Source organism: Elephantulus edwardii, unplaced genomic scaffold, assembly GCF_000299155.1.
Source record: "Elephantulus edwardii isolate Elephantulus edwardi_28Jun2011 unplaced genomic scaffold, EleEdw1.0 scaffold00087, whole genome shotgun sequence".
NCBI lineage: Eukaryota > Metazoa > Chordata > Mammalia > Macroscelidea > Macroscelididae > Elephantulus > Elephantulus edwardii.
The window spans coordinates 10,291,048-10,307,818 of NW_006399837.1; the positions used below are offsets into that span (position 1 = coordinate 10,291,048).

General features: G+C 43.1%; 1 protein-coding gene across 1 annotated transcript in view; it reads right to left on the bottom strand.

The window, feature by feature from the left end:
- Positions 1-16,771, bottom strand: part of COL4A4 (collagen, type IV, alpha 4) — a 134,129-nt gene that overhangs the window by 47,415 nt on the left and 69,943 nt on the right. Inside the window, exons 24-28 of the mRNA XM_006890322.1 lie at positions 14,796-14,864; positions 11,692-11,799; positions 9,385-9,603; positions 3,724-3,885; positions 122-292 (exon numbers count right to left, since the gene is read on the bottom strand). Coding sequence (XP_006890384.1) covers positions 122-292; positions 3,724-3,885; positions 9,385-9,603; positions 11,692-11,799; positions 14,796-14,864 — 729 coding nt within the window. The remainder of the gene's footprint in view (positions 1-121; positions 293-3,723; positions 3,886-9,384; positions 9,604-11,691; positions 11,800-14,795; positions 14,865-16,771) is intronic.

Sequence of the window (16,771 nt, forward strand, 5' to 3'; positions counted from 1 at the left end):
TATTATTATTATTATTATTATTATTATTATTATTATTATATGTAAAGACTTCACTTAGTAGTGGAATTCTTGTTTGTAATGTGGTAAGGGATGGAGGGAAAAAAAGAATTGTGCTACCTACCCTGTGGGCCTGGGAGGCCAGGTAATCCATCATCCCCAATGGGGCCTGGAATTCCTGGTGGTCCTGGAAGCCCATCTACTCCTGGTCGTCCTGGGCCTCCAGGAAGACCCTTCATTCCAATCGGTCCAGATGGCCCTCTGTCCCCTTGTTGTCCTTTCCAGCCGGGGGCACCTGAGGAAACCACAGCGATGACAACATATGAAGATGGGAAGCTGCTTCCACACACAGGCAGGAAAAACATACTGCAGTAACCTAAATTATGTATATGTGAGCGATAAAACAGCATTTACCAATAACAACAGGAGGAGTGACTCCACAAAGCTTGGAAAAGTAGCTGTTATTGTTGTTATGCACCATCAAATAGGAACTGACTCATAGCTGACCCGCCAGTGGGTTTTCAGAGGCAGTCAATCCCATGTAAGGAGACAGTTCACCTCTCTCCCATGGAACGGTTGGTGATTTGAAGCATGTGCCTTTGTGGCTGCAGTGAAACGACTTACCACTAGAGCCACTGAAGTCAGGAAATGCGAGGGAGACCCTCAACGAGAAGGAATTGGTACAGTGACAGCAACAAGGGGCTTGCGTGGCAGAGCATGTTGGGTGAAGCAGGACCAGGCTGGCTTTCAATCTGTCCTCCAGGACACTAGGAGCCAGAGTCACGTTTATGGCACCCAACGGTCAATGTCAACCAGAACTTTCCATCAGGACAAACCAGTTCAATGTAGTCAAACTTTGTAAATAAATCAGAATAAAATTTAAACTATCAGACAAACCAAAATAATCAATTGTGAAAGGTGTGGAGATAATATGCATAGAACACTAGTTAGTAATTATATAAAACATAATGTATATGAAAGATTGTATAAAACACAAAGTACATGTATAAAACTAATGTATATGAATGATTATATGCAAATCAAGAAAAAAAATGAAAAAAGGTTTTTTCACCTAAAAAAAAAAAAAGACAAACCAGTTGCCATTAAGCCAGTTCCTTCTCAGGGTGACTCCACGTGTACGGAGTAGAAGTGCTTTGTCAGGTTTCAAGGCCTGGCCTCTCACAGCTTGAGGAGGAGACCTGTATTCCAGGGTCTCTCCGTGTGGCCTGTTAGTACTCAAGTGCTTACCTGCACGCATCACTGAAGTGTAACCTCCACCAGCCTAAGAATGGACTTCTCTGGCTATTACAAAAGTGAGGGAGCTCTGGCTGCCTCGTGGTAAGAATCTATGCTGCAATCTCAAAGGTACGTGGTTCGTATCTCCCAGCTGCTGCATGAGAGAAGGATGGGCAAACTCCTCCTGTGTAATTTACTGCCTCTGAAAACCCCCTTGAGGGTCAGTTCTGACTCAGTCAAGACTTGATGGCATAGATTAACAACAACAATTATAAAAGTAAGGGTGTAAAGAAAATAAACAAAAGGTATTTTTTTTAAAAAAATGGATTTCTATAGTTTCATTTACATTAGACTTTGTTCATGTACATTGGGAGTTATTTTTCCCCCCTTTTCAACCATCTAGCTAATAAATTCCTCCATGAAAGCATGTAAACCAGCTCCTTCATGCCCTAATATCCCCCTTTTGGATAGCTACTTTCTGAGTACTCTGAGGGAAGGAGGCTGGCCTTTCTGCAGAAGAATCCTCTGTTCAACTTGGCGACTCTGCACTCTGAGCTAGCAGACACTCCGGGGTCTCTGGCATTCCTCCGTGACTCTTTGAGAACGCCAAGAAAGTGAGTTCCAGACCAACCTTTCACCACCCGGAAGTCATCTGAAGTTCAAGTTGGCTCATGTGTTGCTATGCGGCTAGAAGCTATTCTACACATTATCTCCAACAACAGCTTAGGGACCCATAGTGCACAGGCTTTCAAGGAGCTTCCAGAACAAGACAGACTAGAAAGAAGCACCTGGGGACTGACTTGTGGAGAAGTAAATGCTGTGGAATACTGCGCATTAAAGTGCAAGAAGCCAAGCGCCTTAGGTTGGAGAGAAAGATTCCGTTTCAATGCCTTTGAGTAAGAACCAATGCACAGCTGACCCTCCAGGGGGTCTCCAACTCTGTGAGCCACACGGGAAGGGACTGGGCCTCTTCCTCCTGCAAAGCGGCTGGTGGATTTGAAACCCCAGAGAGGCGTGGTCTTTGGATGAGCTGTGTAACTGTCCTTGAACGATGCCACCAGAGCTCCCTCCTGGAGTTTGGAGACACTCGAAATCCGTAGTGACCACAGTGATAGACGTAAACACTAAGGATGGAGAGAATGGTACAGGGCATGTTGTGCTCTTGTCCATGGGCCACCAGGGCTCTGGGTGGACTTGATCGAAACCGACAATGACTCTTGTTCAGTCCATTTTTCAGCATCATGTTTGCAGCAAGCAACGATGATGGAGGACAACTCCCATCTCCCACCCACCTGGACAGAAAGCAGGCCTTTCTGTAGATGGCTGTGAAGCAGAGGGCTCCTCACCGAGCCCCGACCTCATCATCTCCACGGGCAGGTAAGGACACCATGAGTGGGAAAGGAGGGACACTGGGGCCAGACACTAACCAGCATGAAGTTTAAGTGTTTGCTCTGCTGGGAGGAATAAAGTCTTCTGCCTCTGACCCAGGAGCTTCACTTCTGCCCCAGCAGCCACAAAACAGCAGCCGAGTAGCTCCTAACTGCACCCCTACTGCTCCGTTTCTCTGTGTCCCTCTTAGCCCTAGGTGAAGTGTCATCCGGCCAAATGATGTGACTACTTGGGTCCATGTGCCTTTCAGCATGTCTGCTGCAAAGTCTTATAAAAACGTGCAAACCTCTTAGCAGAATCAGGTAGACCCTGGGGGTGGTTGTTGCCCTTACGTTGGAACTGACTCAGAGCTGACCCCCCACGCGGGTTTTCAGAGGCAGTAAATCACACGGGAGGAGACTGTTCATCCTCCCCCCCCATGGAGCAGCTGGTGAATTCGAACTGCTTGCCGCTGGGACTGCAGCACGGCTTCTTCCAACAAGTCCCCCAGGCTCGTCCATCAACACTTCCCATATGTTAGCTGAGCTAACAAAGCTCTTCTTAGACTGATTTTTCTAGTTCCACGTCTTAGTGAACAGCTCTTGGAAAGAGCCTTGCTATTCATGTTTGTAGCCAGGCTCACCAAACTTGATACATTTGTTACAGGTCAAGCAGATGATGGTGTCTCCTCGGGCTATGCTGTTCTATCAGTTTACGCATTCCACAATCTAACTATGCGGTAGGGTTATGGGTGTACAGGTACAAGTAGTTGGTTACTTCCCCCTCACCCTTAACAGAGAATTCTGTGGTCAAGCCAGCACTGGATCCAGGCAGCACCGCTGCCCCAGGCAGTTAAGTTTTCCTTTCGTAATAAACAGAGCTCTCATGGCTTAGGGGTAAAGAGCTGCACTGTCAACTCAAAGGCATGCGGTTCAAATCCACCAGCTGCTCCACAGCAGAAAGATGGGCAATCTCCTCCCATGTGACTAACTGTCTCTGAAAACGCACTGGAGGGTCAGCTAAGGGCCAATTCTGACTCAACGGTATATGATGTGAGCTAATCATTTGTAAGAAGAGTAAACTCCCAGACCCTTTACAATTGCGATACCTGCCGAAACTCACCTGGACTGCCTGGAGCCCCAGGGAGTCCTGGTGGCCCTGGGGTCCCCGGAGCACCTCTTTCACAGTAATGGCCAGGTGGGCCTGGAATACCTGGAAAACCAGCACTTCCCTCTCTGCCTTTAGGACCTTTGAGACCTGGACGTCCTGGAGTGCCCGCTGGCCCTGAAATGACATAACACCCTCATCACACACACGATGCAAAACCATGGAGATGATTGACAGTCTATTCATGCACATCAACAGCCAATGAAGACATGCTGATCCTGCTTCAGAGCCCAATCAGGTTAGGACTGAAGGTGTTGTCATTGTTAGGTGCGATGGAAGTTGATTCCTATAAAAACGGATTGAAAGGAATCCTACACCATCCGCACAGTTTCTGCTATGAGTAAGCTGACTGTTACCGTCAGCGGGTCAATCCATCATGTTGAGAGTCTCTCTGTTCCTTATTGACCCTCTGCTTTTCCAGGCATGATGGCCTTCTCTAAGGATCAGCCCCTACTGACAACATGCCCAGAGCAGGTGAGACAGAGTCTGCCTCTGAGAAGCACTGTGATGGGTGTTCTGCCAAGACAGATTTGATTGTTCATCTGACAGTCCACGGGATGGTCAATACTCTTCACCATCACCATCACCACAACCCAAAGACTCCAATTCTTTGGTCTCAGAAGAGATTTTCTTCCCTGGACCCTGAATATATTTTCTTATCATAGGTTGCTGTTATCAGATGCCACCGAGTTGAATATGACTCGTAGCACCCCTGTGAGCAACAGATGTGAACCCTGTCCTCTCCTGTGCCATCCTCAGCATCCCTGACACACTTGAGCCCATTACTCCAGTCACTGTGTCAATCCATCTCATTGGGGTCTCTTTCACTGATGCTCCGCCTTTGCAAGCATGTTCTCCCTCAGCAAGGAAGAGCCGCTCCCAGCAACACGCCCAAAGTACGTCAGATGAAGAGGCATCATCCCTGCTTCTCAGGAGCACTCTGGTTGCACCTTCTCCAGGACGTACTTGTTGGTTCTTCTGGAAGCCCACGCGATATTCAGTGCTCCAGCACCATAACTCCAAAGAATCAATTATTCTTTTGTCATCCTTATTCATTGGACAATGAATTGAAATTGTCCAATTTTCAGAGGAGTAGCAAGTGATTAAAAAGACCATGACCTCAATCAAAAGTATCTTAGTCATCAAACTGACATCATTGCTCTTCAGTCACTTGGAGAATTACAATCAATCATAGATTATAGTATGATCCAGATGAATGAATCAAGCAGACACTGGTAATCAAGGTCTTCAATAAAGTTACGTGGACAAAGACATCACTTATGCAAACCTAACCACATGTCATCCTTCCAGATTTTAACTACCACTGCATCTTATTGCAAACTTTTCACAACTTTTTTCCTGACATTTACAAACAAAGTTCATACTAGGTATTTTCCCTTTAAAAAACAATTAATCAATTATATTTTAAATACATATTCCTTGGAAGCACAGAACCATAATGTCAAAAGGAAACTTAAAATAGAAAAACAAAGCCCCATAATGTCATACACTTCCCCTTGGAAAGTATTCATTTATTATTTTTCATATATATACAGTTATATGTATATATATACAGTTATATATATAACTGTATCTATAGCTATATCATCTATATCTATATCATCTATCTATATTGTCTATATCTATATCTATGTCTATGTCTATATCTATATCATCTATCTATCTCATATATATCATCTATCTACCTCATCTATATCTATCTATCTATCTATCTATCCATCTATCAGGGAAGTCATGCTGTAATTCAGATTAGTAGCAGGATACCATCAAGATAGCTTCCAAAATGTAACTACAGGCAACTGACCCTTGAGCCTCATGTTTTTAGCCAATGTTACAAAGTTCTCAGTCCTGCCAGCTAGGGCTCTTCTCCCTCAAATCCTCCAACAAACTCAGACAAAGGATAGGCTACTTGATATGTTGGCTCAGATAGATGCATCTGAAACTAGTACACAGTACATTTAGCTGTGGAGTTATTTCATATTACACAGCACTCTTCAAATCTTTCAACATCTTTGATGTTATCTCTACAAATAGGATTTGAATTGCTAATAGCTGTCTCTGTATCAACAACCAGGAAAAAAGTAATCAAGAAGCCAAATGGCATATAATATTAGGAAGCTTCCTCAGAGTGTTAAAGAGCAAACATGTCTCCAGGAGGATTAAAGTGCACCTGACCCAGACGTGGGTTCTCAATCACCTCACATGCACGTGAAAACTCAACGATGAAGGAGAAAGACCGCAGGAGAACTGACGCCTTTAAATGATGGTGTTGGTGACAAATAATGAAGAATGACACGCCTGTCCTGGAAAGCGGCACACCCAGAATGCTCCTTGGAAGCGAGGCTGGAGGGACTTTGTCTCGTACACCTGAGGCTTGTTAACAGTAGGGACCAGTCCCTGGAGGAGGACATCAGGCTGGGAAAGTAGAGAGCCAGCAAAAAAAGAAAGGACCTCAGTGAGGTAGATTGTCACAGCAACAGAGAGTTCACACGCAGTGTTCTGTTAGCATTGGGTCAGTGGGGGTCAGAACGGACTTTACAGCACCTAACAACAATGACAACAGGTCTTTCTATATAAAGCCAATGAATAACATAGAGATAGATAGAGATAGAGAGATAGAGATAGAGATAACAGAGATAGAGGTAGATATAAATCTAAGGAATAGATGATATATAGATAAAAGAGTAACAGATAAATAGATGATCTAAATATAGAAGCCAAAAGGGTCAAACTTGCTTAGCATTTCTTTTTTTAAAAATTTTTATTATTTTTGTGTGAGTGTACCGTCAAATCAGATCTGACTGGTACAGGAGGAGATTGTCCCTCCTTCCCCAGCAGAGCATCTGGTGGATTTGAACCGTGCACCTCTGGGATTGTAGTTGCAGTTCCTTGCCACTAGGCCACCAGAGCTCCCCAAACTTGCTTAGCATTTCTTAAGCTCAAGGAACTGAAGAACAAATTCAAACCTAGAGTCGCTATAATCAAGGATGCTTTAGGCAGAGTATTAAATGATCCAGGAGGTATCAAAAGAAGATGGAAAGAATATACTGAGTCACTGTATCAAAAGGAATTAGCAGACACAGAAGAATTTAATGAAACAACATATGAGCAAGAGCCTATGGTGATGAAGGAAGAAGTTCAAGCTGCTTTGAAAGAAATAGCAAAAAATAAGGCCCCAGGAATAGATGGTATACCAATTGACATATTTCAGCTAATAGATGCTACCCTGGACATGCTCACCAAGTTGTGTCAAGAAATCTGGAGAACAACCACTTGGCCAACTGACTGGAAGAGATCGATATTTGTTCCAAATACAAAGAAAGGTGACCCAAGAGAGTGTGGAAACTATGGAACAATATTGTTGATTTCAAATGCAAGCAAGATTCTGCTGAAGATTATCCAAAAATGACTGGAACAGCACATCAGCAGAGAACTGCCAGAAGTCCAGGCTGGGTTTAGAAGGGGTCGTGGTACTAAGGTATTGTAGCTAATGTTAGATGGATCTTGGCTGAAAGCAGGGAGTACCAGAGGAATGCCTATCTGTGCTTCATTGATTATGCAAAGGCGTTTGACTGTGTGGACCATAACAAACTGTGGCTGACTCAGAAGAATGGGAATCCCAGAACACTTGATCGTGTTAATGTGAAACTTATACTTGAACCAAGAGCCAGTCATCAGAACAGAGCAGGGCAACACTGCATGGTTCAAAATTGGGAAGGGCGTACGCTAGGGAAGTGTCCTATCTCCATACCTTTTCAACCTGTATGCACAACAGATTATCTAGGAGGTTGGGCTCTATGAGGAGAAGTGTGGCATCAGAATTGGTGGAAGATCTATCAACAATCTGCATTATGCAGATGACACAACCCTGCTTGCTGAAACTGAGGAGGACCTGACATGCTTGTTGCAGAGTGTCAAGGGCTGCAGCCTTCAATGTGGATTGAGGCTCAATGAATGTCAAGAAGACAAAGATTCTCACCACTGGACCAACTGGCAGCATCAGGATGGATGGTGAAGAGACTGAGATTATTCACAGCTTTAGTCTGCTTGGCTCCACAATCAACACTCTTGGCACCAGCATCCAGGAAATTAAAAGATGTACTGCAATGGGAAAGTCTGCTGTTAGGGACCTCTCTAAAGTACTCAAGAGCAACGATGAGTCTCTGGAGACTAAGGTGCGTCTGATAAAGGCCATGGTCTTTGCAATCACTTGTTATGCATCAGAGAGCTGGACAATGACCATGGAGGATAGAAGGAGAATTGATGCTCTTGAGCTTTGGTGTTGGAGAAGAGAGCTGAGAGTGCCATGGACTGCTAAGAAAATAAACAGATTCATCCTGTAGAGGGTTAAACCAGGCTGCTCCTTGGAGGCAAGGATTCTGAGGCTTTGTCTGACATACTTTGGTCATGTCGTAAGGAGGGACCAGTCCTTGGAGAAGGACATCATGCTTAGGAGGGTGGAGGGACAGCACAGGTGGGTAAGGCCCTCTGGAAGATGGCTTGATTTGGTGACTGGGCCAATCAGGATGAGTGTGTTCGAGACAATGAGATTAGCACAGGACAGAGCAGAGTTTAGAGCTGTTGTACATAGGATCGCTATGAGTCGCAAGCGACTCGACGGCACATAACAACAACAACAAGATATAGATGATCTAGACATAGATGATACAGATATAGAGATAGAGATGCAGATACAGATAAATATAAATAGAATATAGAGATAGAGATAGATACACAGAGATATATTTCTATATTTTCTTTCCTGCTTATTAACCCTTTTTTTGTTTCCTTCCATTGCTCCAATGTGGATTATACTTCAAGATTTGCTTCATAATCTGTAACATTCATCATTTTCATTCAGATGTATTTTTATTATTTTATGTATTTTCATCATTTCATGTATTACCTTTTCACATCCTAATTCATTGTTCCTTTGTATGTGAGCACCCCACATCTGCCATGAACTCTCATCCCTCAGTTCCCACGATCTCTCACCCACACCTCTCTCACTCTTGGAAGTACCGCTTTCTTACAACCAGCCCTGCCCACCTCAGTCTACCCATAGCAGTGAACACCATTCTCTGCCTCTCAATTTATGGCACTAACTTAATGTCCTAAATTGCAGGTGTCAGGTACTGCGGGATTAAACCAAATTAACTGAGTCCCAGTGACTGACCCTGGATTTTACAAGAGGAGCCGGAGGTAAGAGCTGGGTGCAGTTTATTAGCAATGCTGCCAGTGCCTGTCTACACAACGTCTGGGTGAAAACTCCACATTCCACAGTTACAGCAAGATCATCTAAATATTCAGGATTCTTCACCAGCACCATAATTCCACCATGTTTGTAAAAGCAGAGGATCAGCAGAAGAGAGGAAGACTCACAGAGATGGAGTGACACTAGGGCTGCAGCAGTAGGTCTGGACGTGGCAGAGACGTGAGGATGGTCCAGGACCGTGTGAGGGTTCGTCCTGTTGTACCAGGGTCACCAGGAGTCAGAGGACTCAATGGCACCAAGCAGTGAGTCTAAACATCCTTCAGGGACTGTTTCAGAGTTTTCTTGGCTTACCAACTGCACAGGCAAGATGGGCCTCGTACCTGCAGCCCCTGGAAGACCTGGAAGACCCCTGAGTCCTTTCATTCCTGGAGCTCCTGACAAGCCCCTATTTCCTGGAGGCCCTGGGTAGCCATAAGCTGGGTCCCCGGGGGCGCCTTTCTGACCATCTGTGCCAGGTAAACCAGGGAAGCCTGGAGGTCCAGCCAGGGAGGATCCCATTTCACCTTCAAAGCCTGGGTCTCCCACCTCACCACGGAAACCTGTTTAATAACAATGAACAAAATTAAGTATTCAGTGCATACAGCCAAGCCGAATAGAAGTAAGACTTTTAACATGATTTATACATTTAAAAAAATACAGAAAGTTCTTTCCCAAATTCTAAGCACTAGTAGGTAATGTTTTCATTACTATTGGTAGAAAACAAATTGTAACCTTGCAATTACAATTTATACTATCTGTAGTAAAACAAATCTCCTGCAAGTCAATAAAATGAAAAGAAAAAAAACACTTGACTGCCTTAGAGGCTGAAGTGTCTCCTAGCTGACCCTCCCACAGGTTTTCAGAGATTGTAAATCGGGGGGAGAGGAGACTGCCTATCATTCATTCTCTTGGAGGGCAGCTGGTGGATTTGAACCACCAGAGAGTTGTAGTCTTTGGGTTAGAAGCACAATTCCCAAGGGCCTAGGCCACCAAAGCTCCACAAGCAATACACTTTCTGGATTACGTCTCACATACGGGGGCATGTTGTCAAGAGGAGCCCGTTCTTGGAAAAAAGACATCATCCTGGGAAAGGGGGGGGTGTCCGAGAAGGAGAGGAAGCCCTCCAACAGGACGGACTGACACAGTGACTGCAGCGATGGGCTTGATCATGTCAGGAATGGTGAGGATGGTACAAGACAGAGCAAAGGTTCAAAATGTTGTTCACAGGGTCGTTATGAGTCATGGTTGACTCCATGGCAACCAACAACAACAATTGTTTTAATTCTCTGGAAAACTTTCCAAGCCAAGTAGTTTCTAAAATAGAAACTAAATAGAGCAGTAACAGTCTATAAGCCATGCTTCAAGATTGATAAATGCTGTCAATTTGTTAAATTATAATAGCTCAAGTTATTAAAGCATAGCGTAGGGTGTAATGTAGCTAGAAAAGCTATTTTTATTTTATTAAATAGTTTTTAGCACCACAACAAGATAAAGGTAAACAACCCAATTGAAAAATGGGCACAGGATATGAACACATACTTCACCAAAGAAGACATTCAGATGTCCAACAAACACATGAAAAAATGTTCAAAATCCCTAGCTCTAAGAGATGTGTATCAAAACATCTATGAGACATCATCTCACCTCAGTAAGAATAGCAAAATTTAACAGAATAGTAAACAACAAAGGCTGGTGAGGTTGTGGAAAAACGAACCCTGATTCACTGTTGGTGGGAGTGTAAAAAGGTGCAGCCACTGTGGAAGGTGGTATGGCGCTTTCTCAAAAAGTTGTAAATAGAAATACCATTTGACCCAGCAATTTCACTACTGGGAATATACCCCAAAGAAACCATAACTAACTGCCACCCAAGCAGATATATGTACAGCCATATTTATTGCTGCTTTTTTTCACAATAGCAAAGAGTTAGAAACAACCTAAGTGCCCATCAACAAATGAATGTATAGAGAAGCTGTGATATATTCACACAATGAAATACTATGCTGCATTGAAAAACAAGGAACTCATGCAATATTATACAAAATAGGTGACCCTGGAGGACATTATGCTGAGTGAAATATCTCAGTCACAGAAAGACAAATACAGCATAGTGCCACTGTTGTAGAACCGGACTGACATCGGAGTTGGTGGGGAGACTGAGAAAGATGGGATAAATTATGTAGACTGCATTGAAACAGAGGAAGAAAACTGTTTAAAAGGGATATATGAGTAGGTCTTATTGTTATGACAGGAGTCCAGAATGAAGACTGCCTAGTTGAGTGGACTTGGGAAGAGGGATTGTATAACAGTGAAAGAATTTTCCTTTTACTTTTCAAAGAGAAGAGCAAACCAAGGGGGGAAGGGTGGGCAGGGAGAAAAGTGTAACAATGAATGAATGGAAATCCAAAGTCTCTAAACTTTCATTAAAATTAATAAAAAATAGTTTTAAAAAAACTATTTTTAAAATTTTTATTGCATTTTATACTGGTTTATATACAAAGTCCATGTACATTGTTTTTGCCATCAGACCTTTTTAATTAAACACTTCATTCTCCAGGACCCATGGGCCACTTCCTTGTCAACAATATCCATGTTGGGATGTGTTTAAGCTCTTGACACACAAGTTCAAAGTAGGAAAGCATCCTACTTACCAGGTGGGCCCGGCATCTTGGATGTCCCCGGTTGGCCACGCCGGCCTTTCAGTCCATCAAAACACACTGGCCCCGGAGCACCCTGGGAACCAGGAAATCCTTTTGGACCTACATAGACAACAGAACATAAAAGCATTAAAATACAAATCAAACGTGGACAAATATGGTGACTTTATTTACTTCCAAATCTGTGTTAACTATCTTTTTTTAGGTCAAAAGTTAAAAATGTAAAATCTATGGTTAAAGCAATCATTTTATTAGTAATGTGTTCAAGGAAATGCTTTTTTTGTGTTAGTTTCCTAGAAGTTGTACAGTAATGGGTTTTTCTTGAAAGTCTTTGGAATATACATTGATATTCAATTGAACTTCCATATTCACTGTCCAACTTTCAGGTAGATATGAAACAACTGAAAAGACCATGGCTTGGGTCAGGCAAACCTTAATCTTTAGGTGGACATCCTTGCTCTTTAGTACTAAGGAAGGTTGGAGAACTGATGCCTGTGTATTGTGATGCTGGCAGAGGGTATCAAATGTCATGGACTGCCAAAGAACAAACAAGCCTGTCTCAGAGGAAGTGTAACCGGGGGCTCCAGGGAGGCAAGGATGGGGAAAGCCCACCTGGCATGTTGTGAAGGGGGGGGTCCTCGGAAAAGGCCATCATACTGGGAAAGGTGGAAGGTCAGTGAAAGAAAACAACACCCTCAGCAAAAAGGACTGACATGGTGACTGCAGCAGTGAACTTGAGCGTGGTGGGGATTGTGAGGATGGCTTGGGACAGAAATCTTACCATACTGGGGAGTGTGAAAATGAACTTTCTTGATTCCCTTAGTAGAGAATTACATTCCTACACGCCTGCTGGTTCCTTTGGGCGGTGGAGGGGACTGCCCTACCCATTGACCTGGGGCTTGGGCATGTGTCTTGCTCAGGTCAGTGGGGCATCTGCAGCATCATACATTCAAAGGTTCCTGGGCTGATCTGCCCCTCTGCCCTGCTGCAATCCCACGAGCACAGCACTGGCAGAGTGACGCTGCTCCGACATGCTGGCACTTCCATGTTGTGGGGTGTAAACGTGAACTTGACCTACAGCCTGGTACTGACTTAAATCAGCTGAACTCCAACCAACCTGCAGACCCAGAAGGAGAGTGTGATTTTGGTTGTTGTAAGCTGCCTCCCTACTGAACTGTGACAATGTGTGCAATCAACCTCTAACTCACAGGACCAGTCATGGACGACAGAACTGAAGGTCTGCAGGCCCCGGCCCATGCCCTGACTGGGTTCACCATGAATCCCTGGGGTCTGTTGAATTTTCATGGCTGGTTTTTAGAAGGAGATCTCCAGGCTTCCTGGCTCATTTTGGTCTGGAAGTTCTATTCAGATCTTTTCAGCGTCATAGTGACTAACACACAAGCCTCTCCTGAGGGAAAGGTGGTCGCTTAGGACAGGCATTGACCAGGAGCTGGAGCCATGTTTCCTGCAGGGAAGGCTGGAATTCTGGAGCTCCAATGCCTCTTACATGGTCATGATGCCCAACTGTTAGAGTGTGTAATACAAACTCACGCATCAGTCATCCTTCAACACTTGTCACAGTGCAAAGGATAAGAAAAGCGATCCTTGAGGTGCAAACGGTGAAGTGTTCAACTGCAAACAGAAAGGTTAGTGGTTCAAACCAGGCCTGGGACTGTGAGGAAGAAAGAGTTAAGGACCCAAGACCATCAAGATTACAGTTCACGAAACCATATGGGATGATTCCAGTCCCACGTCTGGGGTCGCTAAGAGTCAGAATGGCTTGATGGCATCTCACAATGACAGCCAGGAGTTTAAGTCAACTCTGAGACAACTTCCAAAATCAGGCAAAATCCCAATTTTTAACATTTAATTTAGTGAAAAAAGGACATTTGATACAGTTGTAAAAAAATTCAATCAGGCAATGCAAACACTTGGATATTTTCAGAATGCTTTTGCCTGGCAGTTTATGAAAAGCAGAATAGATGTGGAGCCAGAAAAGAAATACTCATCTTTTCCCTCATGGCACACAGGAAACGAAATTAGGTACAATTTTTGGTTTTTGTGTTTTTTGTTTGTTTGTTTTTTGGGTTTTTTTTAGTAGGTACAGTTTTGATGCTCCTAACATTCTTCTTGGAGAGGGAAAGATGCTGGGAAGGGTGGAGGGTCAGCGAAGGAGAGGAAGATTCTCAACCAGGTGGATTAACACAGTGACTGTCTCAATGGCCACTATTTTATCAGGAAGTGTGAGGACGGCACAGGACAGGACAGTGGTCTGATCTGTTGTTCACAGCGTTGCTGTGAGTTGTACTCACCTTAACAGCACCTAACAACAACAACATTCTCAGTACAGACATCTTAGGTGATGGATGATAAAATACAGGTAGATTCTCAGTGTGTCACAGTGAGGCCATCTCTGAATGACTACAGATGCTGTGTTACCATAACCTCAACTCACTGACATAGAGTTGGAATCTATTTCTAGCTCACTCTGCAGTGAATTTTTGGGGGCTGGAGATCATATGGGAAGAACTTCCCCATCTTTCTCCCAGTGTCGTTGGAGGATTTGAACTTCCAGGGAGAAACCACCTTTGAGATAACTGTTAGTCTGGGCAAAGAGGGCCAAAGAGAAGAATGAACAATTCAGAACTCAAAAGCTAATGACCTTTCCTGTTGCTGATAAGAAGAGAAAACAGCCTTGCCTGTCTGGCTAAGCTAGCAGGTGGCTCATAAATCAGAGTGGAATGTCCCTCCCTAAAGACTCTGTTTATAAAAATCCTCCCTAGTAAGTTCACAATGTGACTTCCCATCCTGTCTCTTCAGGATGAGGAACTCAACCCGGGAGCTCCCCTTTCCCCCCTTTAATAAAGCTGCATTAAGCTTTCTCTCATGCTCTCTGATTTCTTCTTTAAGTCCATTAACCTAACCTAACAATAACAACACAACTCCCTATGGGTTATGCCACCAGAACCACCTTAGGACTTTCTAGAATTATCTTAACTGGCCAATAATGAATTGTTGTTATAAGATATTCTTTTATCTCTCTTGCTGTTTCATTTACATAAATATATATATATGGAAATAAAAGCTAGTAACCATACCTGGAGGTCCTTTAACACCCGGGAGGCCTGGCATCCCTGGGTAGGTGAGGTTACAAAGAATCGTATCACCTGGAATGAAAAAAAAAATGTCATTCTCATAATGGACAGACCATCACAATGTGGGTCTCAATGACAATAACCTTGTTCAATATCGTTATCATAATGCACATACCGAAGTCACATGAAGAGAAAACCTCAAATATCATGAGATATCATAAACAGTTGTTTGCTTTTTGTTGATGTTGTTGTTGTGTACCATCAAGACAGATCTGACTGGCACAGGAAGAGACTGACCCTCCTTCTCCAGCGGAGCATCTGGTGGATTCGAACCACATGCCTTCGGGATTACAGCGCAGCTTCTTGCCACTAGACCACCAGAGCTCCCTCATAAACCATTTTAATACTGAACTTTAGAAGAGTTGTCAAGAAATCGGACTATCAACTCTCAGAACAGTTATAAATATAATGAGAGTAAGAAAGAGATTGATTCTAAAAAGCATCCGTTTTAAAAACCTTTTAGCATGTGTGTTTCTAGGCCCATAGAGAGCTGCATGGAGGCAGAAGTCAGCGAAGCCATGGCCACAGCAGACAGCAAGGACCGAGGCCTGGGCTTAGAACATTTCCTAGTTTGGAAGTTGTATAAATCAGGAGACTGAGTATGTATTAATAAAAACTACTGATTAATGGCAAAATCTCTTAGATTTTGGGTTTTACTTAGCAGTTGTACAAAAGTTCAGTAATATATGCACACATGGGACATTTATCAGAATGTTTTGCTCAGAACTTCGGCTCTTAAGGAAAGCAGAGTAGACATAATCAGTAAACAAACAATTTTTTTTCCTTGTTGGCATAAAGGAAAAGGAAGTAGACATCATTTTAAAGCTCTCAAAGAGGATGCATTTTAGCTGCTTTTGTTGTTGTGTGCTGTCAAGTTGAGTAGCAACCTATGAACAACAGATCTGAACCTTATCCTCTCCTATGCTATCCAAAGTTTTATGGAGGAGTGGCACCCACTTTCTAAACAAACATGCCTCGGGAAGAAACTCTATGAGTCTTTTTCAACTCGAAGGCAATTAACAGCAACAACCTCTACCGACCTTTTTTCATCAGGGACCCAATAGAGTGACCTTGATAAATGGGAAAGAAACATATAACATATTCAAACATTTAAAAAGTCTTGACTTAATGCACCAATTTGAGACTAGAGGAACCTCTCAAATTTTCTCCCTGAGATACTCTTTAAACTTGCACTGAAACAAATGCCAGAATAAAATAAGTATCACCTGTGGTTACTGTGATCCTTAAAATAAAACCTGTATGAAACAAATTGGTCGACATGTATCCTAAAACAAACAGGAGAAGATCAAGAAGAGAAGGAAAGGAAGTTACTGTAAACAAAACAACCCAAACAGAAATCATGTTGACACGTGTGTAACAAATGTAGCAAATATCACTGAACAAGCCACATAGAAGTTGTTAAACTGGAACTAATACGTCGTGTGAAATTTCACTGAGATGCATTAAAATATTTGTTAACATTTTCAGCTCTCACCATACAAACCACTTTATTATTTAATTTCACATAACTGTGGAGTATACTTAAATATCTCCTTTTCCTTAAAATGCTTACAAACGGTTTTTCACAGATAATAATGTAAATCTAAATGAAATGCTAGCTTTCTTTTTATTGAAATGTATTGCATTTTCTTAAGTGGGTAAAAAAATCGCTATTTTGACGTTTTATGTGTTGTGCATGGTATAGACATACATAATTTTAATAAAATCAGGTTGTGTACACTGATACTGAGAAATGAAGTTGGACGGCTAACCAAAAGGTGTAGCTGAGCCCCACCTGTGGGTTTTTAGATGCAGTAAATTTCACAGGAGATGGTCATTTTCCTTCCACAGAGCAGCTGGTGGATTTGAGCCACGGTGCAAAGCCACCTTTGCATTGACAGCACAATTGATGCCTTTAA